Here is a 2,037-nt window from a genome sequence, read left to right on the forward strand (position 1 = left end):
CGGGCATTTGCCGACTCAGCAAGACCTTCGTTCAGCCACCGAGATGCCCCCAAGACGGCCCAGTGATCAGGGGCTGGGTGTGAGCTGAGCACGCCCTGGCTGGCGGCTGACTGTTCCCAGCGTGGCCTGGGTACGTCCCAAGTGTGAGCTGTGTGTCTGGGGTGTGCTGTGTGTGTTTCAGCTGCGTGTGTCCTGAGTGTGCGTGGGGTGGTCCCAGGTGTGAGCTGCGCTCTCCCGAGAGCCCTGCGGGCCCTCGTGAGCTCAGCAGCGGGGGGCACCTGTTCAGGGTCAGGATCACCTGGGGAGGCGGTGAGAGCGCTCCCTCTCGGAGCTGGGTGTCCGGTTGTGTGTCCTTGGTGTGAACGCGCATGTGCTGCTGGGTGCGGGGTGTGGCGTGGGGCATCCGGGTGGGACCCGCACGGGCTCTCACGTGCCTCCCCTGGGGGCTGGGCTGCCCTCCACGCGTCGGACCGTCTCCCCCCGGGGTGTGAACTACCTGCTCTGGGGGAGCGGGGGGCGGGGGGGGCGCCTCTGGAGACTCCCAACTCCCACCCCGCCCAGACCGGGGCCTCCGCAGGGGCAGGAAGACGGGGTGAAATCTTTAGAAAATGCTTTGCGAAACAATGCAAAGAGGTGCATCCTGATGAAAAAAGTCCTGCGGTCGGGTCTCTACAAAAAAAGGGGAAGGTGCGCCGGGCGGCGGCCGCGGGGGGCGGCCCCTCCGGGAGATGCATAGGTGGTGGTCAGCTGGGCCCGCGTGGGGGCGGCGCGGCCCTCAGATCATCTTCATGGTGAACTTGCGCGCGCCCCCCGGGCCCGCGGCGGCGGCCGGCCCGTCCGCCTTGCGGAACGAGTATTCCACCGAGAAGTGGTTTTTGTGCTGCCCGCGGCCGCGGCTCCACACGAAGAGCAGCAGGAAGCAGAAGAGCACGACGCCCAGGAAGGTGATGCAGCCCATGGCGGTGGACACCAGGATGGTGGTGAGGTCCAGCGGGAAGCGCGCGGCCGCCTGCGTGTCGTTGCGGCCGTCGCNCAGCGCGTCGCCGCGCACCTCGGCGGGGGTGGCGCAGGCCGGGAGCCGCCCGTCGAAGTTGAGGGTCTTCCGGCGCTGCACGATCCAGAGCAGGCGGCAGTCGCAGGCCAGCGGGTTCCCGTCCACGCGCAGCGTCTCCAGCGTGTTGACCGAGTGGAAGGTGCTCTCCTCCAGCGTGGACAGCAGGTTGTCCGAGAGGTTGAGCAGGCGGATCTGCCGCAGCCCCAGGAAGGCCTGCGGCTCCACCACGGCCAGCCGCGCGCCGGCCAGGTGCAGCTCGCGCAGGCGCACCAGGTCGCGGAAGGAGCCGCGCGGCAGCGTGCTGATGGGGTTGTGCGACAGGTTGAGGCAGGTGAGGTGCGCCTGGTGGCGGAGCGCGGCCGCGGGCACGGCGGAGATGTTGGTGTGCGTCACGGACAGCGAGGTCAGGTTGAGGCCCTGCAGGCTGCCGGCGGCCACCTCCTCCAGCAGCGGCCAGTCGTCGATCTCCAGGTGCAGCAGGCCGGGCAGCCTGCGGAAGTTCTGGTCCTCCAGGGCGGCGATGGCCAGGTGCCGCAGGCGCAGCGCGCCCAGGCCGCGCAGGTGGCCCAGCGACTCGCCCGGCAGCGCCGTGAGGTTGCAGCGCTCCAGGGTCAGCTCCTCCAGCGCCAGCAGCCCCGCGAAGGCGCGGCGCGAGATGAACACCAGGTGGTTGTCGCCCACCTCCAGGCGGCGGAGGCTGCGCAGGTCCTGGAAGGCGTCGTCCAGGAGGATGACCAGCTTGTTCTCGCTCAGGTCCAGCAGCGTGAGGCTGTCCAGGCGCGCGAAGACCCCGGGCGGGATGAGCTTGAGCAGGTTGCCGCGCAGGCGCAGGACGCGCAGGCGCGGCAGGTCGGCGAAGGCGCCCGGCTCCACGTGCGCGATCGCGTTCTCGCTCAGGTCCAGCTCCTCCAGCAGCGGCAGGGCGGCCAGGTCGCCGGGGCTGAGGCAGCGGATGCGGTTGCGGCTGAGCTCCAGCAGGGGTG

The 2,037-nt window shown here is 70.2% G+C and overlaps 1 protein-coding gene across 1 annotated transcript; it reads right to left on the minus strand.

Annotated features, from left to right (window-relative positions):
• Positions 1–762: 762 nt before the first annotated feature.
• On the minus strand, positions 763–2,035 carry LINGO3 (leucine rich repeat and Ig domain containing 3; the record flags this gene model as incomplete). The annotated part of the gene is made up of 1 exon (XM_077760618.1): positions 763–2,035. A coding segment is annotated over one exon (1,260 nt), but the record flags the coding sequence as incomplete, so codon positions are not given.
• Between the last annotated feature and the right edge of the window lie 2 nt (positions 2,036–2,037).

This window comes from Crocuta crocuta, unplaced genomic scaffold, assembly GCF_008692635.1.
Source record: "Crocuta crocuta isolate KB4526 unplaced genomic scaffold, BGI_CrCroc_1.0 scaffold443, whole genome shotgun sequence".
In the NCBI taxonomy this organism is placed as follows: Eukaryota; Metazoa; Chordata; class Mammalia; order Carnivora; family Hyaenidae; genus Crocuta; species Crocuta crocuta.